The sequence below is a fragment of the Dicentrarchus labrax genome, unplaced genomic scaffold (genome assembly GCF_905237075.1).
Source record: "Dicentrarchus labrax unplaced genomic scaffold, dlabrax2021, whole genome shotgun sequence".
In the NCBI taxonomy this organism is placed as follows: domain Eukaryota; kingdom Metazoa; phylum Chordata; class Actinopteri; family Moronidae; genus Dicentrarchus; species Dicentrarchus labrax.
Window position 1 is genome coordinate 9,005,945 of NW_026136707.1, and position 26,189 is coordinate 9,032,133.

General features: G+C 42.3%; 2 protein-coding genes across 4 annotated transcripts; one reads left to right on the plus strand and one right to left on the minus strand.

Moving 5' to 3' along the window:
* Positions 1 to 703: 703 nt before the first annotated feature.
* Positions 704 to 18,422, minus strand: gsk3ab (glycogen synthase kinase 3 alpha b). 2 transcript variants are annotated; one of them, XM_051406403.1, is made up of 11 exons: positions 18,322 to 18,422; positions 18,030 to 18,215; positions 11,165 to 11,352; positions 10,952 to 11,035; positions 9,740 to 9,850; positions 6,949 to 7,079; positions 6,427 to 6,631; positions 5,364 to 5,459; positions 4,316 to 4,502; positions 4,078 to 4,155; positions 704 to 3,637 (listed from the first exon to the last, which is right to left on the minus strand). In XM_051406403.1, the coding sequence occupies exons 2-11, from the start codon at positions 18,202 to 18,204 to the stop codon at positions 3,570 to 3,572; spliced, it is 1,323 nt and encodes a 440-aa protein (XP_051262363.1). In that variant the 5' UTR covers positions 18,205 to 18,215; positions 18,322 to 18,422; the 3' UTR covers positions 704 to 3,569. The 2 variants fall into 2 exon arrangements, with proteins under 2 accessions (XP_051262363.1, XP_051262362.1); XM_051406402.1 differs by having other exon boundaries at positions 18,030 to 18,373.
* A 598-nt stretch (positions 18,423 to 19,020) lies between these two features.
* Positions 19,021 to 25,680, plus strand: znf526 (zinc finger protein 526). 2 transcript variants are annotated; one of them, XM_051406000.1, is made up of 8 exons: positions 19,021 to 19,223; positions 20,052 to 20,444; positions 20,671 to 20,840; positions 21,842 to 21,937; positions 22,042 to 22,829; positions 22,933 to 23,068; positions 23,158 to 24,783; positions 25,028 to 25,680. In XM_051406000.1, the coding sequence occupies exons 2-8, from the start codon at positions 20,150 to 20,152 to the stop codon at positions 25,199 to 25,201; spliced, it is 3,285 nt and encodes a 1,094-aa protein (XP_051261960.1). In that variant the 5' UTR covers positions 19,021 to 19,223; positions 20,052 to 20,149; the 3' UTR covers positions 25,202 to 25,680. The 2 variants fall into 2 exon arrangements, with proteins under 2 accessions (XP_051261960.1, XP_051261961.1); XM_051406001.1 differs by having other exon boundaries at positions 25,034 to 25,680.
* Positions 25,681 to 26,189: the final 509 nt, after the last annotated feature.

Here is a 26,189-nt window from a genome sequence, read left to right on the forward strand (position 1 = left end):
TGTCATTTCAGTGGATAATTCTGTCTGGACTTCTACTTAAGGACGGTAAAGGATCTTAAAACTTGTTTCACCACTGGTAATCACTCGCTGGTACTGAAAAACAGAGATTGAGATTAGCAGAAAGAAAAATAAAAAGAATAGTTAGCCCTTTTTTTTTTTTTTTTAACCTCTTTATGTGATATTGTTGGTTATTTTATCAGTATCAACCACAACAAAATGATTTGTTTATCATATTGATCCTATTCATATCATATTGGCCCTGAAACTCCACATTGGTTTATTTGTACTGGATTACTACTTGGGTCTAGAAATGTTGTGTGGTGATTTGTCTAAACATGTCATCTAGGAATATTAAACATGAAAGCACGAAATGAAACAACAGACCTCTTAAAATAAGATTTTGATGCAGGGACCCTTTTCAAGGCTCAAGGTCAGTTAACAATTATGATCCACTTAAGCCCCATTTCATGTCAGGGAATATTGTGCTTATTGGTGCATCTTCCCACGCAATGCCTAATTAAATTTGGTCAGCAGCTCTCAGCTGTGCCTGGTTGATAATCTAGCCTTGTGTTGCTCGGAAGGACTTTTAAGTAGCTTTGTATTACTACACATTACCGATGTTCTACTGTTTCTTTGTATACACAACAAATGAGTAATCAACTCAACTGTTCAGGTATAATTCAATCATGAATATGAGACAGGAACAGTTTCATCACTTTATTAATGAGTTTAATTATTTATACCAACAAACAAAAACTGTCTCTCTCCCTCCATCCCTCTCTTTTAATCAGCTCCTTTATCCAACCGTTCTGTTCCCAACATTGACATTTAACCCTCAGAAAGGGTGCTAAAAGAGCGGGGTCACAGCAAATTAAAAGCGTGACGGATCAGAAGATGGAAAATAAAAACAAAACAAACATTAAAATAAGCACATTTAGTCAGCTCTTCATTTTGGAAAGAGAGTACAGAGAATAATGTCCATGGTCACATACAGACACACATTCATTCCCTGCAGCTGTGCTCAAGAAACTCACCAAGAATCTGTGAAGCATACACACTGTACTAACAGGTCAAACCCGTTACACTCATACGACACACAGTAAGCGAAAACAGGAGACGGTCGGACACAGGAGATATTACATGTCAATGGACAGATTCATTATTTCCCCCTTTCCTCCAGACACACACACTCACACACACAGGGTGATCCGTGTTATCTACCAACACCATGACCCCATAAATCCAGAAGCTTGTAACATTCCCTTCACATTGAAGTTAAATGGAAAACTGGAGTTCCACCTGTTGGCTAGCATGTGCACCTGCATACATACGAGACCACTGATTGGAGAACACACACCAACGTCTGGATTTGAGTACAGTATCTTGGATGTGAAATCATTTTGCATGTGACATTGCTGGACTAAAATTTGGAATTAAAAAAAACAAACAAAAAAACAAAAAAAACTCTAATCCCTCAATTTTACCACCCAGTGGAAAAGAAAAGACCTCCCCCCCCAAAACAAAACACAATACAATAAATAAAACAGTTATGACAACATTTATGAGGGAAAGGGACAGTTGTGAAGAGAGAAATGGAGGGAGAGAGAATAAAAATGAAACATTTTGTTCTGTTTTTTCCCTCCTGCACCAAGGGACTGAAATGAAATCGTATTTACAGACTGCGACTGAGGATAAACAGCCCGGTCGCTGCTGCACCGGTCTACTAGAGAAAAAAAAATTACAAGAACAACAATATAATAACAATAACAAAAATAACAAAATAAAATAAAAGGTACTTGATATTTACAGTTTAGCAGTGAAAAAAGGAGGAGGACAGAGGGAAGCAGAAGGCAGAGGGATGGGGACAAAAAGGAATGGAAGGGGAGGCTCCAAAAGCTGTTGGGTTTCAGGGGTTTCAGCATCATTTTCTGGTCAGATTATTACTGAGATTAGTGGAAGAAATATAGTGTGGTCAACTTGGGCTGAACATGCAAATTCGCGTGGCGGAAGAAAGAAAACTAGTCCGTGCAGGGACTAGTTAGGCTGCGTAAATCATTCAAGATCAGTTCCTACGGCCGTCACAGGAGAAGAACATGATATGAGTGTCACAGGCAGGCTGTTTGGGAAGGGCTGAAGAGGGTTTCAACCAGATCTCTCTCACAAACCAAACACAATTCGTTCAGAGTCCTCCCCCTGCACAAACAATAACTGTGAATACTAGCGGAAATGACAATGACGAGCCAAGGTGAGCAGAGGAAAGCGGGCAGTCTCGGTACCCTCTGCACCCGATTTCATTCTTCAACATTATCAAGCTGATATGAAACTTAACACCGTAAAGTGACATAATTAATGAGGTGACTATTCACCCTACAGTGCTAGAAAACTGTGTTTATGACATGAGAGACATTGAGGCTTCTGTATTAGATGCAACCGGAGCCCCTCACCACGGCTCCCTCAGTGTACAGGTATGTCCGCAGCTGGACGAGTACACACAACTGGCCCCTTTACTTCTCCTCTACTCCCTTTGAAGATGTGCAATATTCACATGAGAATTAACATGAAACTCTTGGTTTCCAGCTTAACCAAAAGAAAACAGCTTATACTGAAGAAACTGAAAGATGTGCACTCTGCTCGTAGAAAGCTCCCTCTCATTCACATAAAAGGCAGTTGTGGAGCTAACATTCAAAAATAAACTGTAAAGACAGGCAGTGGTACCTCTCTTTGTAATAAAATTTAAAACCATACCTTATCTAAAATGACATGGACCAAATCAGCCAATATGTTCTGTTTGGTATCAAACTGGGAGATTTAAAAAAATTATTCACATTTGTTCACTATTGGGCTGGGTGAACTGACATTACTTGAGAAGAGTTCAGGGTAGATAGTGACAGAAAAGCCACTAGTCTACATAGTAGGTTGCACGATCAAACACTAAGTACAGTACAAGTGTGCCGTTTTTTTTTTACCCTACTAAGGATGATTGTCAATATTAGTCAGGCCTTAAATGTGGCCCTCATTCTCAACTCCATAGCCAATCAGGACCCCATTCGATGGCACCACGGCCACAGATAAAATTAGCTAATGGCAAATAAAATGAACATAAAAAGGGATAAAAGTCAAATGTGGATTATAATACAGAAAATCCATATAACATGTACAACCCCCACCCCTCCTCATCTCCCAAACATCCCAGCCAATGTAAAGTTTCTTTATTCTAACAGGCCAGAGGGCCACCATGGGCTTAGAACTGCAGCTTTTGCTAAGCCCAAGCATGGCAGCCAAAATGTCCTTAAAACACCTTCCTGAAGCTAGTGGCCACAGAAATCGCTTCCTATTGGAAATGGTTAAAATTCAGGGAAAATAGCAATGCTAAGTGTATGTGTGTGTGTGTGTGTGTGTGTGTGTGTGTATGTGTGTGTGTGTGTGTGTGTGTGTGTGTGTGTGTGTGTAGTCATTTCTTTTCTATCTTAAGGATTTGGAGCCAGGAGGAAGGTTGAGAGGGAGAAGAGCAGAGTAGAGAAAAGGAAAATGGGGAAGACAAAAAGAAAGGATGACAGAGGGATGGATGCTCAGGTGCTGTTGTTGATGGATCCAGGCGCTGAGCTGGGCTGGGCGGAACTGTCTGACACACTGCCCTCTGTAGGGGGAGAAAGGGAGCACTCTTGTTACCAACACCAAAGCTCATTTTACAGAAAGAATCAACTTTTTTTGGAATATAGACAGTTAAAATATCAACAATGAACTATCTAGAGATTATAATGTGTCCAAAATAAATATAAATGTCTTGTGACAGTCAATGTCTGGCTAAAAGGCAACTCTTTGGGTTGGGTTGGGTTTTAAAATGGGTCAGAGTTCAGACTGGGTTTTTGGTGGTGGTTATATAGGCCACAATGCACCAAGTAGGCAGAACATATCTTGTTTCTCACACTACGATTTATCAATGGATAGTTCGGAATAATTGGAAGGTGTAAATTCAGTGTTACTTCACTATTGCTGGAGGACAAAGAGCTAAATAAAAACAGCCAATAAATCCATAAAAAAAAACCCTTGAGTATAATTTTACGCTGTGATACATACCATGTGAGGCAGGCGATGTCTGTGCACGAGCGTGAGGAGGAATGAGTGTGGAGTTCAACTGGGGCTGGATAGACAGCTCTGAGAAAGCAGCAAAGCAAAACAAATTTTAATTACACATATAATATTACTATAGGTGCAAAGATATGACAACCGACCATGAGCATCTGAGTGAAGGTCATCAAACACAAATATGAACACATAGTGGAGATAAGAGACAAAAAGGATGTTGTAAACTGACCAACGGGACTGAAGTTGAAGAGGAGCGGCAGTTCTCGTCCGCTGGGCAGGCGGGTGTTGGGCTGGCGCAGCTCATCGAAGAAGGCGTGTGCACACGCCTCCAGGGGAGACAGCCTGGTCACCGGCGTGTATTCCAGCAGTCGAGAGCAGAGGGCAATGGCCTCTGGTGGGGTACGAGGCTTAAACACCTGACAGACGAGAGAAATTTGGCAGTTCTGTATTAACATACTCCAGAGAGGATTTGGGTTTTATGTTAATACAAGATTAGCGAGCAGTTACAGCCACAATTGTTTTTAATGTAGACACGACAGCAGCGGCAAGGAGAGGGACAGTGGTTCAACTTTTACTTGCGGCTGCGGCTCATTGTGTGACCATGGCAACAACAGAAACTACAGCAATGAAACGATACAGGAGCTGATTTTACTGTATTGGAGTTCCCTGACTTATACACCTCTTCAACCGCAAAGAACAGACCGATCAATGAAGAAAAACGTATTTTAAGCACGACCAGATTCAAAGTCTGATTATCCAGTATGGGACAATAAACAATGTTTATGATACTAATTAGCAAATTAGTGTCATTGCTACTACTGTTTAATCTACTTTAAAAGCTACAACCCACTCTCTTCCGCTGCGTGATGAGAATACACTAGGTGGATGGCAGTAGCCTGTGCTGTAGCCTACAGGCTGGTAGAATCGGACGTAGCCAGAAGCTGCAGTGGTGGAGTAACCCTGCCAATTAAAAGTACTGAATAATGATATTGCCGGGCGGCTGCAGCTCGCTGTCTCAGAACAATTCCTTAGATTACAAATAAGCGTGGACTGCTTATTAAAACTAAAACACCAGTCCAATTATATGTAGACAGGAGCTATCAAATTCCAACGGAGCCATCAAATTCCAACATCCTGGATCTTATTTTGGTATTTTCCTATGGCATTTGCTAATCCCATAAAGGGCTGTTTCAGAAAAATAATAAACACTAAAACCTCACACGGATGTTTGGATAACTGCTATACACGATTAATATTCTCCAGTAGTGAGAACACACCTTTGTCCAAGGGTGTGCTTTGATCTGTGGGAATTTGAACTCTGTGTAGTTAGGGTTCATCTCCCGGATCTGCTCCCTTGTTGGTGTCCCCAGAACCTGACAAAAGAGATTGAAAAGTTAATATTCATTAATATTAATCACAAATATCCTTTGTTATATTAAATGTACAGCTTGCATTGTCCGTCTGAATATACTGTTCTCCATTTAAAAATACCTATCAATTTAGATACTATGTTTAAATCTAAGTACACACAAATGTAGCATAAACTTAAGAATAATTTCCTAAAACATAAAAGCCTGTACTGACAGTAGTTTCAATTCCAAACTTTACACCATGTCTCTTTTCATCTAGCGGCTTGTCATTAGGGGTGGGCGATATGGGCAAAAAATAATATCTCAATATTTTTGGGGATTTTGGCGATAACGATAATCAGTCGATATCCTTTAAAATGTGATTAGAATTGTCTGAGCTGGACTTGTGTCCACCAAACGCGTTTGCAGCGCTCAGAGAGCTCAAAAACTCATTTTCCGAGCGCCCAGCGGTGTTAAAAGTTAAACAGATTTCAACTTGAAGCGCTCTGAGCGCTGCGCTAAAAAAAACCCGTCTCCGCTGACATCTTTTTACCGCTGAAGGCGCTTAGCGCTCTGAACGCTGAAGCCCATAGGACCCACGTCTCGGCACTGAATCATCTGAAGTACCGGTAGCTTCAGGGACTGGAGGTGTTTGCATTTTCTCTCTACCATCACAACGCGCTGCTAAACTGTTGCAAGGAGGATGCTAGCGAGAGGTCACGTGATCACGTCATGTGATCACGTAGGCCCACTAGTTGTGTGACTGAATCCTGCCATGCTGTAGAGAGCGCTGCTGCACCGTGTATTAATGGATGTGAGGAGTTTCCGCGGGCGTTTCATTGTTTTTGTCGAAGTAATTTAAATACTCGATAATGGAAATTTGCACATCGTCAAAACAACAATGACGATATTATCGCAAACGATATATATCGCCCACCTCTACTTGTCATCAGTTGGTTTTCTGCCACTGTTTGTAGTCCCCCTAGTGTACCTTGATGATCTCTACTAGCTGGTCCACACCACTGTCCCCAGGGAAGATGGGCTGTCCCAGCAGCAGCTCAGCCAGCACACAGCCGGCTGACCAGATGTCAATGTTGGACGTGTAGTCGGTGGCACCAAAGATGAGCTCTGGGGCACGATAGTACCGTGAGCAGATATAGGACACATTCGGCTCACCTCGAACTAACTGCTTCGCACTAGAAGAGGATAGGAGCAAGATGAAGCAGAAAAAGAGGGTTCAGGGGGGTGTGGGGGTGCCAGTCAACATGAGACTGTCATTTCTCAGTGTGTTTGTTTTCACAAAACCACAGCATGTATGCTACCAAGACAGAGAGGTAAGAAGACATATGACAGATCAACACAGGGAAAGTCAAGCCTGAGAAAGAGGTGGCAACACAAACCGACAGCAAAACTAAACATGCATGCTGAGACACAGACAGTCACAACAATAGAAAGAATGATAGAGACAGATAGAGACAGACAGAGACGTCCAGAGGCGGTGTCTGGTACTGACCTGCCAAAGTCACAGAGTTTGAGGATGGCCGTCTCTGGGTCCACCAGGAGGTTCTGGGGCTTGATGTCTCTGTGACACACGCCCTGGGAATGGATATAAGCCAGACTGCGGAACAGCTGGTACATGTACACCTGAGGGGGGACAGAAAGGGTTGGCAAAATGCCCAACAGTGTTTAACAACTTAGAACCATACAGTTATCCCAAGAAGAAAAGCAAAAGAGCATTTGAGGACACAAAAGTTAATTTCACATGCAGTTTAAGTTAATGCAGTTTATGCTCATAATGGAGTAATTATGGAAATATGGTGGAAAACTATTTAAGAAAATATGGCCTAGAAGTATAAAAAGAAATGTAGTTCTTCCCAGCAGTATATAATAATTCCTAATGAAATAATTAATGTAATTAATGGAATCTGGACGGAAATAAGTGGCAGAAAAATGGATGGACTGCGGAAAAATAATTAAATCTTTTAGATTCATTATGAGAAGTCCTATCTAGTGCAGTATTGACATCGTTTGCTACACGACTGATGGTGCTGACTGACACGCCACAGAAAGGGATTGCCTCCTGCGAGCACAAACTGCTGTCGCAACAATCTAATTTTTAGTGTTATAGATGTGTTACGTCTCTCGACAGCCTGCAAGCTGAAAGAAAAACATTTTATGATCAATATTACCGCCACACAGACTTTTCTTTAATCTTTGCTCATTTTTGTGAACATGAAATGACATATGTAGACGGTGATGAGGAGTTATAAGTAAAAACTTTAGGACTATAAAAAGTTTGGGAACTAATGAACAAAGGTTTAACTCGACAACTGTCCTGCAAATAAAAAATCTTTCACGCCATCCGGCTGTTTTACTCTGGATTATCACAAGGCAATAGCATTTCCTTTCCACACACAGGACCACATGTGCGTGTCTGTATAAATTTCCGTCATGTGCCACTCTGCATTTCTACATGTGTCATTTTGTTTTTGGGTGCACTGTGTAGGTGAGTGTTGAAAGAAGCAGCTGTGTGGTATCTAGTGCAGGCTGCAACAAAATAACTCAGGGGGGAAGATCCTCTCAAATGATGTGTTACCATCCTCATCCAACCCCTAATTTGACATTTGTCTATACATCCCAGGTCAATGATGTCATTCTCAAATAAAAATTACTCACACAGTTAAGTGTGCACCCATTTAATGTACCTGTGAAATGCAGACGGTAAGCATCTTAATATGACAAATCACTGTCATCACCATTATCATCATTATTACCCCCATGATGCAGTGACAGCAGGCCGGCCACAGATTACAAAATGATTACAGACAAGATGACTGAGGGATGAGAGATGATGGTTAAAAAGAGGGCAGAGAGGGAGAAGAGGATGAGAGGGATGAGGAAGAGGCAAATGATGAGAGACAGGGCAAAAACATGAGACGCAGGGGATGGGGAGGAGGGAAACGAAGACCCCAGACATTCTGTGATAGAAGTGTGTCACTGGAGGACGGAGGGATGACAGAGGAAAGGGGAAAGAGTGAGAGAGAGAGAGACAGAGAGAGAGAGAGATCAGTATGCATCTCAAAGCCACAGGGGAGCAGCAGGCTGAGGTAGGGAAATGGGCCATGAGACAGCTATAATGTCCTCTCAGCTGCTACAGACACAGTAAACACACAAACACTCTCTCTAAAATGAGCACCCTTTTAGACAGGGAACCAAGTGTATTGCAAACAGATTAATTCCCATGGGACCATCTTTCCCTTTCTGCTTTCATAATCCTTAAACAGTGAGTTGTCTGTGAAACACAAACAGGGAAATACTTGGTTGTTTTATTACATCCACAGGCAATTACTGAATATAAATCTACTTTAAATTTTAACCAAATTTTTTTAAATGTGGCTCAATAACAGATGAAACTCACTTCAAAAGACTGAGATGAAATATGTAAATCTTAACCCCTTTTATTATTTGACAAAATGACCTAGAATGTGACTAAAAGATTTAAATATTTACAGTAGTATACTTGAAACCTTAAAATCACTAAGAGAATGGGTCTCTGCCAACAGATTAACAATTCCCCAGCTTGTAAAGCAGCTTCCTTTCTAACATAATACTGTAGTTGTTTGTCTTTTGTGTGTTTCCTACAAAGCATAGCATGAAGCATATCATTAGAAGTCGCAGCTAAAATGGTTTCCAGATGCAGGAATGATGATGAAGGAAGATGAAGGACCAGTGTGTAGGATTTAGTGGCATCCAGTGGGGAGATTGTAGATTGCAAACAACTGAAACCCCTTGACTCAACCTAGTGTAAAGGAGGTTTGTCTGTTCAGGGCTACTGTAGAAACACGGCAGTGAACATGGGGCAGTCTGTAGTAGAGGACCTGCCTACTCTGTAGATAGAAATGGCTCATTCAAAGGTAATAGGAATGCAACAATCCTTATTTTCAGGTAATTATACACTGATAAAAGCATAACATGAATATTATATTCAATTTCTGCTAATAGATCCTGTTAAATTATACACACTGCACCTTTAATCCGCATTAGTGCCTAAATTAACTCAGAAAATAGACACTTTAATATTCATTCTCAGGTATTTTAAAGATGAACCGACAGGGGTGAAACCTCTGCAAGACCAGACAGTATATTTCCTTCTAAGATTATAACGGCACTCACAATACATACAGAAATGAATAATGTCAACCCTGAATAACTTGAATTAACCTTTTGATGCCTATAGTGGCTAGGTGAAAGCAGTTAGGATGAAATGCCCGTGTGTGTGTGTATGTATGTTTTGATCTACCCACCTTAACATAGATGATGGGGATGGTGGTCTTGGCCTTGTTGAAGTGCCGAGCCACCCTGTACACTGTCTCAGGGACGTAGTCCAGCACCAGATTCAAATACACCTCATCTTTCTGGAAAGGAGAAACAAAAGGAAAGAGGACTGTACAATTAGAGGTGGAAAGTGAACCTTAAATCAAAATGTTCCGAGTATATACAAACAAATCAATCTAAATTAATATGTTGGATTGTACATGATGAGTAAGTAGAGCAAAATAATACTTATTGTAGCTATATGAACTGATTGGCTATATGATTGAAGATGGCTTTTAGAAGAGCAATAAAAGAGAAATTAAACATTTCTCTTGTGTTTTGTGCTTATTATCCATAATGAATATATGCTGCAAACAGTGACTGAATAAACAATTATTGTTGCAGCTCATTGACACAACATTTACACTTTACAGGTAATAAAACACATCTATCATTATGAGCGTAAACACAATTGATTAACCTGTCACAGTAAATATTGCTGAAGTACAATGGAGTGTAAACACTGTCTCAAATACAGAAGAGGATATTCACGCTCATTGACATCAACGTAATACTACTCTAATCTACCAATAATAATACTCAAACTCTACAGTCTTTCATCTAATATTATTATTTTATTATAAAATACAATACACAAACGTCGACCGGGTTAAAATACAATAAAGATAGATAAAATACAATGATTATATGCCCATTCTATTCCTTTGGGAATACTGTGATATACATACTGTGTTATATTTGGCATAAGATGTAGTACACGCCACATGGTTTACATATAATAATCTTGATCTGAGGAATTCAGGGATACAAATACTTTGTTTCTATAAACACAGTTCAGAATGAATGAAATGTTAACTTGCTTGTCATTGCACCACTATGTCATGTTGCTAAACTTATCTGCCAAGTTTGGCTAAAATAGCTCAGGCTTTCTCTGATGCAATCACATTTGGGGCAAAATCCCAATAATGTTCTGAGCAATTCAGCAAAAGTGTGTGGACCCATAAAACTATAATAAAGAGAGTGGATTTAATGTACAATAAAGGCAAAGATCAACTTGTCTAAAACATGTCTATGAATCATCATTGACGCATGCCACATTAAATGGTTGGGTGTGGAGCCAGAGTGCTTCATCTAGAAACTTGATTCCTACTACATAAAACATCAAGTCAGTTCATACACACCTTCTCTCCGCTGGAGTAGAAGAAGTAACGTAGCCTCACAATGTTGCAGTGGTCCAATTTCCTCATAATTTGCAGCTCCCTATTCTGTAACGAAGAGAGGACAACAGAAAATAAATACAAGAATTATGAATTGAGCCAAAAACTGGCACAAGTTCTTTCTTCACAACAATTACTGAAGAACACCATATACATAGTGAGCCTGTCTTAGCATACCTTAAACCTCTTGTCTTGGAGAACTTTCTTAATTGCCACCATCTCCTGGCTGTCAATGAGGCGAGCTTGGTAGACCACTCCAAAGGAGCCATTTCCTATAACCTTTATGTCTGTGTAGGACACTTCCTGTGGGCGATCAGGGCCCTGGCCGGGTGTGGCTACCACTGTGGTCACTTTGCCACTGTCTCCTGTGGATGAGAGCACAAACACAATTTGTCAGAGAGACCCTGAAATTATCCGAATAATCCCTTTCAAAAGAAACCACGTGGCTTCACACAATTTACATATCTAAAGTTCAAACTATTTGAACTTAGAAAAACACTGAATGAAACCATAAATGGCATAAAAAGCAACATATTTCTCATGAATTAAATGATATTCACAACCCTCTCCAGTTCAGAATTTACACCAGTATCCCTAAGAGAGAGAAGTTAAACATCAACAAGCGCTCCGTCCTGCTCTAAACAGTTGTGACCTACGTGGTGGCTCCCCAGACACACACTCCACTGGCTTGTAATGAGCTCCTGATACTTCCCATAGTACGTTCCTGCTGCTCCCCTGGGTAAAACTGGTCTAAACCCCTTCTGAAACTGGAGACACGCATATGATGCAAGTCTACTGAGCATGTGTTCAACCTGAGTTAGACCAATACATATCTGCTGTCAAAGATTAATCCCTTGTTGTCATTATTAACAGAGCCCTGAGTCTACATCAGTACTCCAAACATGTTACTGATCAAATAACATATTACTTAGGAAATTAACAAATTAAAAATTAATAGAAGTAGGCTGCTTCTTTGCTTCACTTGCCAAATTCCTCTGCCTATGGCAAATTTTTGGAAAGTCAGATTAATGTTGTTAAAACTGCCCAGTTGGCGACTAGAGTCACAAAGCCAGGTCGGGTGGTATGTGTTGACCCATTCAGACTGCAGGTTTAACCTGCGTCTCTGTGCCAATCGAAATAGGGCATTACAGTCTCAATCACAGTTGCAGCTCAGCACCTCTGTAATCTCAATTACCTCAATGTCCCCATTATAATAATATAAATATACCCCAGGGATGAGTTGGTGTAATCCTTGTGTAAGAGCCAGTTAAGCACAGATTTAGTTTCTGTTATTATCACACTATAGATGTTCTATTAGTTAAGTTCATACAACATTTATGCATACATTTTGAACACTGTGTTATAGGTGGGCTAGGTTATGGTTATGTTCATATTTGCTATTATGCTTACTTCAATAGCTAAAGTGGAGGTACATATATTTGTTGTTATCATTTGCCAGCTGAGATTATGGCATAAGGAAGGTTTTAATGCGCATGATACAGATGTTTAGCTACAACACAGTACTGGTAAAATAGACGTCTAATGAATTTTAGATCGAAAACAAGCTTTTGACCACGTCATACTGTGTTACATAGTTATATAGTATATAACATTGTGTGAATAGGGATGGGTCAAATCAGGGCAGAGTTAACTTTTGGATCACCTGTCGTGATGCTGTGATAAAAACCTACAAATGAACCATCATTCAGTGTTTTCCATGCCTCCTGGGCTTCACGCTGGTTAAATTCACAATAAAGTTGGATTGAATTAAATGTAACACCAGTCACAATTAAGATGCTGTGTAGACTAAATGGCCTTGGAAACAGGGTTATAGTACAACTGCCACTGAACGCTGATCACATTACATATAGCTAAGAGGACAAGTGAGGGCTCTAGCTCTTATATTTTACAGAAAGGGAGGAGTACAAGGTGTGTGTTTTAAACTAATCCAACAGTGTCACCATCAGGCTAATGTTTGACCTTGTGGAATACAGGCAAAATGAGATGATCAAGATCTAACAGTAAGTGACAGCTCTACTTAGGGTCAAGTATCTGCTCAGTTTTACGCCTGTGCACGTGTTGGGTCAAGAATGATCTGACAAATCGGTACCAGAAGCAACGACACTGGGAGGGGAAGAACATCAGAGAAGAGGCCCATTGCCAAAAGGCTTGTCAGAGCCTGTGATAAAATTGCGTGGACAGTAGCACACCCAGAAGTGCTACCATTTCCTGGGCTTGCTCACTTCGCCTGTCTCAACAGGACCCCTCTTAATCTCTAGTCTCAAAATGGAGTCAAAATTTTGGTTTCTTCCAAAAACCAGACAAAAAAAAAACAAGACACTGATTTGGCTTTATCGCCTTCTATTTCTGCCTGTATGAATACATCTGCTTGAAGAAAAAACATCTAATAATCTAACAAATTCCACATTAGGTTGCCATCTCCAGCTGATTCTTGATGACAAATGACAACTGATGTGAAATATAGATTACACACAAGTTTACACTCTGCCTTTTGCAGTGCGCATGTCAAGTGACACAGTTCTTTGGGAACAAGGAAGACCCCCAAGAGCCTCAGCAGACTCTCCAGTGGCGCTGCAGCCCCGATACACTGAACAAGCATCAACTGAACGCACCTTGAGGTACATACATCGAGTACTGGCGAGCCAATATGACCCACTCAGGTACATTATACCCTATACGACACGAGCCATGGTGGATTAGCAAACTGCTGATGAGCTCTTCTTCCTAATGTGGTAAGCATGGGAAGGTTAGTGGCCACAATTACAGAAGATCATCCTACCACGGTGTTACACTTCCGATGTTCCTGCTAGCACCTCTGTCGACCTGCATATTTTCTCTGACGCCTCAAAGACTGCCTATGGCTCTGTTGCCTTGAGTTCACGTGTCATTTGGGATGGCACAGCCTCACATAGCACCTAAAAAACAGCTCTTGATACCCCAGCCTAGAGCTGTGTGTCAGCCAAGGTCCCACAAAGTGAACTGACCTTGCTAATAAAAGATCCTGTGGACAGATTCTACCGCTGTCCTCCCCTGAATTCAAGTCAGAATCCCAGCAGCACAAAGTGTGTTTGTACGAATGCAAATAGCAGAGATCCGGGAGCTGGTCAGACCTGACACCTGGAGATACACCCCTTCATAATTTTCTATTTTTGCAATTTTCCAGGAAAAAACCTTTTCAAGGTTAGCAGTAAACAGCAGCCGATAGCATATCCACATGATTGGCCTAGATCTTATCTCTACCCTCAGGTCAGGAAGAAATATTCAGCTTTTCAGTCATTGTGTGGTTCTTGCACGTTGCCGTATCCCAACTCCACAATATGCTGTTCCTCTGAGCATCACTTTCACACTCTTTTTAAACAAGTTAAGTCAGAGGGGGACACATTAAATATAGAGCAGCTGTGGCATGATAGTCCCTTAAATAATGAATGCAAAAATGAGCACTCTGCCCAGCTGTCAGTGAACAGCTTTGGTTTCTGATACATCTACGAAAGCCTGATGAGTAAGAGAAAAGGGATGAGCAAAGTGGCTTTCATCACACCCACACTTAGAAGCAATTAGCTTGGGGCTTGTTTGTAAGTGTAAAACTCAAGCATAGTTTTAACATGATAAAATGATCAGCAATGGCATGATAAATTACAATTACTATTCCATCAATAGCAGCGTATAGGAATTACAACAGCACTGTGACTAGTATGGATTGTATGATGATTGTGTGATTTACACTGGGTGTGGTCTGAATGAATCACTCCATCAGAGAAGAGATTTCCCCTGACCTGACACCAATCAATCAGTCACATAATATACATTACAAATAAGTATCTATGGTCCTTACATTTGCTGATCAGAAAACCTCACCGCACAACTATTATACTAAATCCTGGGTCAAAGGCCAACTGAAACACTGAATTTCATGATGACACAGATTTTTAAAAATGTATTTAATGTGTTTTGGTAATGTCTCGCTGATACCCAATCCACTTAATAAGGTCACTAAGGTGCATCCCTTCGCTTGACCATTTACTACGCTGCTAATAATAACAACGGTGTGTGTGTGTCTGTTCAGGATTGGAAAGCAGGAGGGAAGAAAGAGGGATTTTAAAGGGTGTTACAACATGTGATAACCCAAAGATCCCAGTAAAATAGTTTAAACATTTAAAAATGGGCAACTAGTTGTAGAAAGGTACTAATATTTAGGAGTAGTTCAACTTTTAGAGGCAGTATTGTAAACATTTTTATCATGTTGCAATTATTTTGACAGAAATTGCAATATGATTCCCGGTTAATGTGGGAAAGATCATTTTATGAATGACAAATTTAGTTTTCAGGGAAAAACACTATTAAAAAAATATGATGTGACATTTGTAGGGGTCAGACTAAACAAACTTAAATCTTAAATCTGGAGAACAGGATTTGTAGGCCAGGGCATCTCTGCAGCACTACAGTACTTCATTATAATGATTTTTTGTCCCATATTTTACCTTTATCAAAAACATTGCAGGAACTTTGAAAATAACTGAGACCAGCTAAAACCATTTACTTTAAATGTGATTTCTTATTTGAGAACACACTACAAAACAGGAAGGAATAGAGCCGAGTATTGAACCTTTACAGGTACAAACCAAGTTGTATCAAGTTTCAAAAACTCAAGTTATGAAAGCTGGCTGGAAATGCTTTCTCAGATTCCTACTCTTCTTATTATTCCATCAGACCATTGATGGTTTAACTCTATTTAAACTTTTGTTTGATTACTACTGTACTGTAAACATCTAAATTACTTGTGTTTGACCTTTAAGAAATACTACATTTTTGTAACTTAACAAGTGGGCTTTTTAGGAAAAAAGCTTTTACTCTTCAAAATAAAGTGTTTTGTTATTGCTACTAATGGTATCAAATAATTGTAAAAGGATACCAAGACCTGAGCTTGATTTTGTGACTGTTTGTTCTGCCTGTTCTAATCACGTCACAGCAGTAACTGGCATCATCCCTAAAGGCTTTGATCCAAAATGACTATACATTTTATTTTTCCTCCTGTTTTGGTCGGTCTCTGTCACCTCCTGCTCTCTTTGATGACTTACAGTGATTTTCTATATTGCTGAAGACACCGTTTAGTTGCTCCTATTGACATGTTTCTGCTGGCAACTGGGTGAGTATAACGTAGTGATTCAAACCTGGGTTGTTAATGCTCCTTCACTGCTGCACTAAAGCCATTGATCAAATCACTACTGCATGCTGCCAAGTTGTTTGACAGGAGTAAATAAAAGTTAATGGCAACATCAGTATTGTGTGATTGGCAGTATTGCCAAAATCACAAAGAGAGTATAGCTAGCAGAAAGCGGCCTGTTAACATTACTGTTACACAGCATCTGACCGCTTCTGAGCAGGCAGACATCATCCTGCCTCAAGCTCAGTGTTCCCCATGCACATTAAAAATTCAGCTTGGGGTTTGGGGATTTATCCCCTCCAGAGAGCTTTGTGGTGTGAAAACAGTCAGGTTAGTTTGGCCAAAAGGCAGAGATGGGACATGATTTTTAAATTTAGCCAGCTTAGTATCAATCTTAATATCAAACAGGCCTTTTGGGGTTTCAGCGGGGTCCAAACACCTCTGACCCAAGAACAATGAGTTCACAGATCATGATGATCAAGACTGAGACCTTCTGAAAACTGAGTAGAAGCACTGAGCTTGCAGTCAACAGCCATGGATGTGAATGAGTAAAATCACCTGATGAAGACCTGCTGATTAGCTGTATGTACCAACTTCAGCTTAGGCTTAATATAGAGCAGCCTGAGTCAACTTTGATCTTTGACTTTCAATCAATTTCATTTAATTGTTCTATTAATCAAACTCAGTGTGATTTTCTTCTGTCGGCTCCCAATTAACTCCAGTTTCTACATCTATTTCTATTTGAAACATAAGCTGTGATGCTATTTTCTTCCGTCTCTCGCAGTCCGTCCTTCTGCACACCTCTGTCTGAACGCTACAGATCCTCGGCCAACTTCTACCGCTGCATAGCTACATGACCCCTGAGCATTCTGCAAGTTCTTGTCATCACACCAACAAAACCAACTGGACAGACTTTGCTGTTGGCAAACCAGGGGTTCCAGTACGGCGTCAAAATGTGCCATCAGTGTAAAAGTAGAGAGCCTACTTAAGGGGATAGTGGCTATGGTGTGCAGAAATGTAATTAAAGTCAGAACTTGTCTTCCACTCGAGGAGTACTGACACAGTTGCACAGGCAATGTGCAAAATACATTTTTCCACTACACTAAGCACAAATTCTCACTTTCTTGATGAAAGAGGGCCTGTGGTGGATTTGGTTGTACCGTACCAGCTGTTTAAACCCATACATAGACGGTTTCATGTATGGATAAGTCACCATACTGCTTTATAAGCTGCTGGAACTACAGTATTTTTTATTTTTCTTTAAAAAAAAAAAAAACATACATACTGATAATTACCATTTCTTCAGGCTTCCACACGACGGACCCTAACGTAACTCTGGTTTGGCAAAAACTCTGCAAGATCCTACAAAACCGAGGACGACGCCTAAAAACTTAGAGCAGATCATTTCAACCTACTCCTCACAAACGTTAGCCAGCAAGCTAGCTAGCCTCTACATCTGATATTAATGACGAATATATTAAGAGCGTCGGCTGACACCAACTCTACTCTTGGGTTACAATGCAACAAGAAAGGGTTAGAAATATGACACAACGTTATTTTACCGTCGAAATATCAACGGCTTAGCTCCAAGCTGGCCACCAGAAGCTAACGGTGATGTTAGCTGTGCGATAAAAGCCCTTGATCGGGTTCCTTAATGAAAAACACAGCTAGCTCACGTTAGCCGGGCAGCTAACAAGCTTGCTGGGCTAAGGTTAGCTCCGCGGCAATGATCCGACATTAACGTTAAACACACTCCGGCACATTAAAAAAATATATATATAATAATAATAACGCACAACCCGAGCGTGTGTGGCAAAGTTCAACTTCGGCTTATGAGAGAAATATAAAAACAATACTTACTAGGGAGTTTCAAATTCCCAAAGCTCGTCGAGCTGCTCCCGCTGGCTTGTGAAGCCCCAGTTTTTCCTGTCGAGCTTCCGCCGGCTACTGCTGATCCGGCACCGGCTGCAGCGGATCCAGGAGCTCCGGGAGGCTCCGCGAATGAGCTGGTCCTGGCCCGCCCGCTGCCGCTCATATTTGTGTGAACTAAACCCCGGGGCAAGGTTGAACGTTATTAGCAGCCAGAGCGGCACAGACTTCAGCTATATGTGTGTGTGTTTTAATATTCGGTATAAATATAGACTACACTTACAGCGTTGTGTACAGGCTGCCCGTCTCCCCCTTTCTTCCTCTGTAGAGCGGTGATGGTGGGGGGGGGGGGACTGGGGAGTTGACGCACGACGACGTAAAAGCTCGCAAGGGTTAATGGGAAAGTGAGTCGTTTGGAGCTTGGAGTCCTCACTGACGTGTTTACGGAGAAATATAATATAATAGTAAGGCTCTCAGTGCCTCTTGAAGATGCGTTATGGACACACTTACAGAATTAATGATGAATTGTAAAAAAAAAAATTAAAAATAAAAATAAAAAAGGGGGTCAGGAAAAAACACTTATTTTTTAAATTTTAAATTTTATTTTAATAATAAATTATTTTAAATAAAATAAATAATGATTTAAAAAAATGACTCTTTATTTCTTATAATAAAGTTAGTTTACATGTGTACAAAACTTAAAATATGTACTCACAAAGAAACAAGAAACACATAAAAGAGATAAAAAATAATTAATAAAATAAAATAAAACCCAATAAAAAAAATATATAATGCTGAGGGGTGGCAAATGTATTTAATTAATTTAATAATAACTGAATAAAGTACTGGCTGCTGTGGTTTTAATTGCTTTATGTATTTGAACTCAAAAACTACAATTCCCGACAGTAAAGCACACTTTATGACTGACAGTCAGCCCGTCCAATCACACACTCTGAAATGCTCACGCTACCGCATTGGGCGGGGCTTCGTATCACAGGAATGGAGTCGATCGGCGGGCAAACGTTTCATTACACTCTTTGAAATGTCTTTTCCCACGGACACGTTCACAGTTTTATATTACGTCCACGCCACGGATGGTGACCGGGGACAAACAAGAGGACAAACGCGTGTGTGAACCGAGAGCGATGCCTACACGAGGGACTGTCCAACGAGAGTAAATGAGAGGTGAGGAGAAAGAAGGGCCCGCCGTTGTAGCCGGAGAGCTGCGGGGAAAAGTGGGTAGCGCCGCCTGACGGACCGCCCGACGAACCGGGCAGCGGCTGTCAGGAAACCGCGGTGCCGAGAAACAGGTCTGCAGTGTCGGAGGGAGCGCCGCCAACAGCTCTCCATATGCCATCACACACTGTAAACAAAGATATGAATCACATTTGTGTGTAAAAATCAGACACTTCTGAGTCGTGGTCGCACCGTTAGCACCACGGGGCCTTCCCCGAGCTAACAGCTGAATATTGCGATGTTTGTTCGCGGGATTGTCCCATAATGTGCCTGTGGGGGTGTTTTTATATTGTACGAACTAATGACACATGTAACGTTGCTGCCTGCGTTGTGTGAGACTTTATATGAAGCATTTAATGGCTAATACACAACAGCTGATTTATGTATTGATGTAGTCAGGGGTGTAGTGCAGCCTGGAGGAGTGGTGTCTTTATTTAAGGGTAAACGCTCTGTGTTCACTCATAAAAATGGGCCAGTAGTGTTTGCACATTGTCACTGAACTTCTGCTGCTCGACTTCAGGGAGTAAAGATCATTATGAGATTAAATGAAGAGGTGCAGATTGTGCAATCAATGCTGGCCCACAGACAACAGAGACAACAACATCATTATGCATTGTGAGTGGAGCATTCCTTACTCCTGACTCCATCCACTCATGAAAATTGGACAACTATGTCAGGCCCTCGCCAACCAAATTCAACTTGCAGAACACCTGCATATACCCTGCACTACACCTTCAGTGTTACATGTTCTTATTTTACTTATTTTGTTCACCACAGGTGTGCTTTTATACTGGCCTTCTGGATGACACAAAGATCTTCATACGTCGGATACAGCAGCGAAGTTTCAGTTTAACGCTCGCCTGTCACACGCCAGCATGGCCGAGCAGCAGGAGGAGGCCGAAGGCGTGTACATGGAGCACCAGTATATGTGCAGTGAGTGCCATCAGCTCTTTAACACCCTCGAGGATGTGCTGATCCACCAGCAGATCCACACCGGCCAAGAGGGAGAAGGAGAAGGGGAGGTCATGACTATCCAGGGTCTCCCGGAGATAGGGCAAACCCAGCAGTACCAGTGTCTGGAGTGTGGGACCCTCCTCGTGAACCCGGAGGAACTGCTGCAGCACCAGGAGATGCACATGAGAGAAGCAGGGATGGAGGTGGAGCACCAAGGTGAGCGATTTGATTGTGTGTGTTTTAAGAAACTGTGAAAACCTGGTGTGGGTTGAGAGATTAATAATGTATAATCTACACATGATGCTGTTCTGTGGATGTTTTATTAGGAAATACATTTATCCAGTATGATACAGTTTGGAGTCTTTATTCGTTATTAGTATTAGTCATAGGAAGAGAGAGTAAGAAACAACACTAACTGTGTATGTGTGTGACTGTTCCCCAGAGCTGTGTGAGGTTCTGGAGACAGAGGAAGCAGGGTCGGAGGCTGGGGTGTCGGGGCCTGTCCAGTACCAGTGTCTGGACTGTCTGGCTCTGTTTGACTCACCTGAGACCTGGCTGGAGCACCGGCGGACCCACAGCAGGAGCAGCACACACAGTACCACAGAGACCATGGTAAGGGTCTTATTCAGCTTAATAATAACTGTGAAACAGTTTTTGGTTTTAATCTGAAAAGCAGAATTAATTTACCTTTTGATGTCTGAGTACTAAAGTCGTCTCAGTTATTGATAGTTTAATAAACTGACTGGTGCAGACTTGTTACCACAGTAACACTTACTTTGTCTGTTCAAATGTGTTGCTTCCTGAATTGAATGTAGTTGTTCCAATACCATGTTATAGAGCAGTAATAATAATATATAAAGCATGCATTAGTGAATGATTGAGGCTATATTCTGCAGACTCATTCACATCCCAATACTGGATCTGTGTTTGCTAACGCTGTGCTTTTAAATGCATTTCATTTTTTATCGGGAGTCTTGCCTTAGACCATCAAAGCGAAGTCAGTGTGCTTCATGAGATGTGAGAAAACATATTTGACACGCAAACCGACAGACACTTGATAATACTGTAATACTGGGTCAAATCTCATTATAGAGGAGTAAAGTTGATGATGGAACAACTGTAGATTTGAGCAGTAACACTGGTGACAGCAGTAATTTTTTCACTGTGCTCAACTCCTTCATAATATTGGACAGCAGTCAAAAGCAGTACTAGTTTCTGGTAATATTTCTCTACAAATACAAAAGCAAACTCTCCCTAAAATATCTTGATGGCAAAAACACTTTGTAAATCGTTTTCTGAAGAGGATAACTCATGATAGTTTCTGACTTTGCATTCATTTAATTTGGGTCAGGCGGCATATATTCTAGACTGCATTCAGATTGCTTTAGTGACTTTATGATTTTGGTTGTGTAGACCAGCACGGACCGATGTGCTACAGCTGTACTGTAGCTGTGCAGACATCCAGTCTCCAAAGCATCACATAATCAACTAAAAGAGAGATGAATCAGAGTGATGGCAGTTCCAAACTGTTGACAGAGCAATTATCAAACATTGCTTTATTTCTGTAGCACTGGATTAACTGAAAATACTAATGTTTTTGTCCCTTGCAACAGGAGTATGTGCTACAGCCTGATGGCACCGTCACTCCACTGAACAATGTGCAGAACTACGTGCTGAGTGAGCAGCAGGCTGGAGAGATCTTGGCACAGGTACTTTGGGATTGTAACCACCTAACGAAGTATTAGTTGTTTTTTTTAAAGATTTTGCTCCCTTTGAAAGTTCTTTTCTCTGCATTTCTGCGTGTATGTTCCAGGTGCTCGCCCAGCAGCAGCAGCAACAACAACAACAGAAGAAACGTCAGTCTGTCTCCAAACTTGCTGCACCCTCCCGATCCGCCCTGCTGCCCCCTGTGACAGCGACTCCCGGCTCTGCCACCATGCACCTGCAGATTCTCACAGCTCAAGCACTGGCAGACAACTCCAACACTCCCAGTCAGCGGCGCTCCAAGCTGCCCCCTCTGTTGCCTGCTGTGGCCCGAGGATCTTCAGCAAAGCTGGAGAACGGTGTGCAGAGACTGGAGTTAAGGTTGGCCTCTAGTGTCCAGGATGACACCCAGCAGCAGCAGCAGCAACAACAACCAACAGAGGTGGTGGTGATCCACCCTTATGAGTGCTCAGAATGCTCCCTTCTTTTCCAGACCCCAGAGGACTTCCTCCAGCACCAGGGAGAGCACTTCCTTGGTCAGGACAAAGAGAGCGGAGAGCCAGGCGTCATGAGTGGCTTCGAGGAGGTGCGAGGGAGGGAAGAGATTACAGAGAAAGTGGAGGACATTAGGATTAGAGTGGCAGAGAAGAAAGCAGCCGTCTGGGCCAAGCCCCAACAGTGTGAGCTCTGCAACCGCACCTTCACCTCGGTCAACCGACTGACTGCTCACAAACGCGTCCACGAGCAGGGCACGCATGAATGTCCAGAGTGCGGCAAGGTGTTCAAGAAGGCGACGTCACTGCAGACACACATGCGCACACACTCAGGCGTGGCCAGGTACCTGTGTGTGGACTGTGGCAATGGCTTCACCACTGAGATGACTCTAATCATGCACAGGTAAAAGGCTCGGACGCACCACCGCAGCCGAGATAGCTGTGAGTGACACTGACAGCTGATTTCTTTTCCATCTGTTTCATCTTTTTCTCCTGGTGTCTTGCAGGAAGACCCACACTGCAGACCCCCTTCACAAGTGTCAGTTCTGCAACAAAACCTTCACCAACATGACCAAATACCTCTACCACCGTAGGACCCACCTCAACCGTGATTCATCGGGCACACCCGTCCCTGTCTCCATGGTAGTAAAATAGAGCATATTCCCCCACTTGTGTCCACAACCTCAGGGTAGTATGGCGTTTTAATTTGACATATGCCTGTTTTCTTCCAGGTCGCAGCTCCCAGAAGAGCATCGCTCTCTGCTCTCGCCATCCTACAGAGAGCAAGAGAGAAGAATTCCCACACCGATGAGTCGAAGATAAAGCTGCTGGCCCCTCTCACTGAGGATGAGATAGAAAAAATGGAAGAAGATCCAACGGCAAGTTCTCAGAGCGAAGTGGAAGGAGGTGAAGTGGAGAATAACGGGGAGGACAATAACATGGAGGTTTCAGCCCCACCTGAAGGTAACACCGATGACCCCCAGCAGGTGGAAGACGCCACCAAGTCTGGCTTAGCTACAAACCCTGCTCCCCCGGATAACACTGGTGTAGGAGTCACGTCTGGCTCCACGGACTCAGCGGAAGGTGCTTCAGCTGCATCATCAGACAAAGGCCCCTTTTCTTGTCGTTCATGCTCTAAGACCTTTCCCTCCCAGCTGCAGCTAGTTCACCATCGACGCAAGTCTCATGTGACTGAGCGCAACTTTATTTGTGGCATCTGTGGCAAGTCTTTTAAGAAGCATATCCACGTGCGTAACCACATCCGCACTCATACCGGTGAGCGGCCCTTCCAGTGTTCTGACTGCGGCAAAACGTTCTCATCTCTCGCCAATCTGATGAGGCACAATCTCATTCACTCTGGTGTGCGACCGTACCGCTGTGATGTCTGCCACCGCTCCTTCTCACAGTCCTCCAACCTCCGTCAGCACAGCCTGCTGCACTCCAATGCTGCAGCACTGTGCTGCCCGGACTGCCCTGCCACCTTTCGCTGGCCCACCAAGTTGGCAGCACATCGCTACACACAACATCCAGGGGCTCCGGCCCCTTTCCCGTGTCCTCACTGTGAGGCTGGCTTCCTGACCAGGAGGCAACGAGACAGCCACTGTCTGGAGCAGCACCCCACCCTGGTGCAGGCTGGTTCAGGGATAGAAATGGGCAAAGAGACAGACAAACAAGCAGAGTCTGGCAAAGATCAGACCTCCGAGCCCTCCACCTCAACCACAGTAGAGACAGAACCAGGGGATTCAACCAGTCTTGTGCGGGGGGGTCTAGACTGTAACATTTGTGGGAAGAAGCTTAATTCTCCTGCCAATCTGCGACTTCACAGACTGAGCCACTTCGCCTTAGGCCCTGGGCGGCCGCGTTGCACCACGGGGAAGCGGCCCAAAGCCCACCAGTGTCCTGTCTGTGGAAAACTGTTTGTGTCTTCCTCCGGAGTTGCACTTCACCAGCGAGTCCACACCGGTGAGCGCCCCTTTCCCTGCCAAGTGTGCGGCAAACGCTTCCGTCAGAACACACACCTGCGAGAGCACCTGCGCACACACTCGGGTGAACGACCATTTCGCTGCGAGGTGTGCGGAAAGGGTTTCATACAGAGTATGCACCTGGCCGAACACCGTCGGACACACACGGGCGAACGGCCGCATGTGTGTCCACAGTGCGGCAAAGCCTTCAAGACCTTCTCCAACCTGAGGAACCACAAAAAGACCCATGCCAGGCAGCAGAGGCTGGATGAAGAGGCTGCTGCACAAGCTGCCATGGAGACCAGCTCTGCTGTAGCAGTGGTGGATGCTTCGGCCGTGGAACTAGCTAATGGGCAGCCTCAGCTCATCCAGATCCAAACCTCAGATCTTCAGCAGGTCAGAAAGCATCACCAGGTCCCTAAAAACTGCCATTAAACAGCACTGCATGAATATGAGCTTGTTGCCTTAGCGACCAAGTTTAGTCCTATTTAGTTAACCATTTAATAAACTATTTTTAGGTCAAAGTTTCAAGTTAAAATTAGTGAGAGGATGAACTTTTATCATCACCTGTAAATGTGTGTGTATGCAGTCTACTGTTGGTTGAACTCATGAACTCACTCTGAATTGTGTTTCCTCGCAGGCACAGGGCACTCCTACAATCATGTGTAATGAGTTTGGCGAGACCATAGCCATCATTGAGACCAGCGAGGGAGGAGCGCTGCCTCTGGAGCAGGCCTTGGAGATCTATCACACGGCTTTGGAGAACGGCCTCGCCATGGACACTGTCGCTGTGGATGGACTGCAGCTCCTCTGAGGACTACTTTTACTTTAAGTGGACAAAAACTAGAATTTACTCTGCTGTTGCCAAATTGATGCGTTCAGTACTAATCTGGATACTGACTGAAACAAAGCCTAAGTGACTACTGTGAAGTTGTTCAGTTCAGTGTAATGATTTACTGAAACCAGATGACTATGTACTGGACAAGAATGCTATAAAAATTATAAAACTGCATATTGAGTTCAGCAAACAGACCAAAGTATGTCAGCTTCCCTGTTTTACAAAGCTATGAGAGGGATCAGGATTAAATATGATTGAAATGATGCACATTAAAATTTGGCATTTATTATGAATAAGGACCATTGGTTGTGCCTCAGATGACATTTGTATGATTAATTTTATCGTTTATATCGAATGGGCGTGATTTTTCTTCTGTTTAAAAGGTTTGTGCTGTTCAAGCAAAAGTATTCTGTTGTAAATAGGTGAAATCAATAAATGTTTTTTCAACATAACAACCTACGATCTCATTCAGCACAATCATATGAAGCTTTACATACCTAGAGTCTGGACTCTGTAGAGATGATGTGAACTAGTTACATTTAAAGGGAATGTACAACAAATATACTTCATCAACCACTCTCTGTATTGTACATCTGCTTAAGGAAAACCCATTTTTCACATTGCCAGCGATAAAATCACTTTAATTGAACACCTATTTTTATTTGCATACTGAAAGATACAGATACAAACTTAAATTATTCATATAAATTCCCCTCTTGTATACTGGAACAGCAAAACAAGGAGTATAACACAAAAACATTAATAGCCATATTTATTATTGTTTTTCCATTTAATGTGTTTTACTTCCGGTAATGGGTGTCTTAAAAGTCAACTTATGTTCAATGACAGATTTTTCCTTATCAATAATATAATGAGTCTACTGACTCTACAGTAATTATTTACAACACAACCAAGTCTTGCACAAAGACACAACCAGTATTAGATCCTACTAGCTCTCTTTGAC

Excerpts from the sequence above, each read along its gene's own strand:
- gsk3ab (XM_051406403.1), bottom strand. The coding sequence starts at position 18,204 with ATGAGCGGCAGCGGGCGGGCCAGGACCAGCTCATTCGCGGAGCCTCCC. Across the intron at positions 6,632-6,948 it reads AAACTCTGTGACTTTGGCAG|TGCGAAGCAGTTAGTTCGAG; the intron begins GTCAGTACCAGA and ends ATCCTCTTCTAG. Across the intron at positions 3,638-4,077 it reads GACATCGCCTGCCTCACATG|AGGGCAGTGTGTCAGACAGT; the intron begins GTATGTATCACA and ends CTCCCCCTACAG.
- znf526 (XM_051406000.1), top strand. The coding sequence starts at position 20,150 with ATGGCCGAGCAGCAGGAGGAGGCCGAAGGCGTGTACATGGAGCACCAG. Across the intron at positions 22,830-22,932 it reads ATGACTCTAATCATGCACAG|GAAGACCCACACTGCAGACC; the intron begins GTAAAAGGCTCG and ends GGTGTCTTGCAG. Across the intron at positions 23,069-23,157 it reads CACCCGTCCCTGTCTCCATG|GTCGCAGCTCCCAGAAGAGC; the intron begins GTAGTAAAATAG and ends GTTTTCTTCCAG.